Source organism: Egretta garzetta, unplaced genomic scaffold, assembly GCF_000687185.1.
Source record: "Egretta garzetta isolate BGI_Z169 unplaced genomic scaffold, ASM68718v1 scaffold218, whole genome shotgun sequence".
Classification (NCBI taxonomy): Eukaryota; Metazoa; Chordata; class Aves; order Pelecaniformes; family Ardeidae; genus Egretta; species Egretta garzetta.
The window spans coordinates 322,107-322,834 of NW_009260618.1; the positions used below are offsets into that span (position 1 = coordinate 322,107).

The 728-nt window shown below is 63.6% G+C and overlaps 1 protein-coding gene across 1 annotated transcript in view; it reads left to right on the plus strand.

Moving 5' to 3' along the window:
* Window positions 1-117: 117 nt before the first annotated feature.
* LOC104132031 (L-gulonolactone oxidase-like) overlaps window positions 118-728 on the plus strand; it is a 17,394-nt gene continuing 16,783 nt past the window's right edge. The window contains exon 1 of the mRNA XM_009645272.1: window positions 118-141. Coding sequence (XP_009643567.1) covers window positions 118-141 — 24 coding nt within the window. The remainder of the gene's footprint in view (window positions 142-728) is intronic.

Here is a 728-nt window from a genome sequence, read left to right on the forward strand (position 1 = left end):
GGGGAAAGCTGCAGGCATCCCTGGGAGAGCCCCTTCTGCACCCCCGGAGAAGTTCGGCCAGTTTGGGGGTCTGCTCTTTGGATGGGAGCTGAACCGATCACAGTGGGAGAGGAGGAGATGGGGACAGAGGAAGGAGCCTGGGTGAGGAGGTGGAGGGTGGAGGGTTTGCTGATGGAGAAGAGGCTGGGGGCAGCAGGAGGAAGGACACCGCAGGAGGTGGGAAGGGAATAAATCATCCCTTGCAGCCAAGGTGGGACACGTCTTGTGTTGGTGGGACGGCAGGTTGGATCTGGTCCTGCCTGGGGCAGGGGGATTCACCATCTGCTCTGGGGCTTGGTGCCCAACCCCACGCCACGTCCTTCCTTGCCCAAGCCCCAGCTGGGCTGGCCCCAGCCAGGGAGAAACTGTCCCACCCAGCCCATCCAAACCGCCCTGGGGATGCCCTGGCTTGGGTTAACCCCTGCCTGGAGATGGGATGGGGCTGGGCTTTTTCACAGAATCCCAGAATGGCAAGGGTTGGAAGGGCCCCCGGGAGCTCGCCCAGTGCCACCCCCCTGCCCAAGCAGGCTCACCCGGAGCAGGGGGCACAGGACAGCGTCCAGGCGGGGGTTGAAGATCTCCAGAGAAGGAGACTCCACAGCCCCCCTGGGCAGCCTGGGCCAGGGCTCGGGCACCCTCACAGTCAACAAGTTCTTCCTCCCGTTCAACTGGAACCTCTTGTGCTTCAG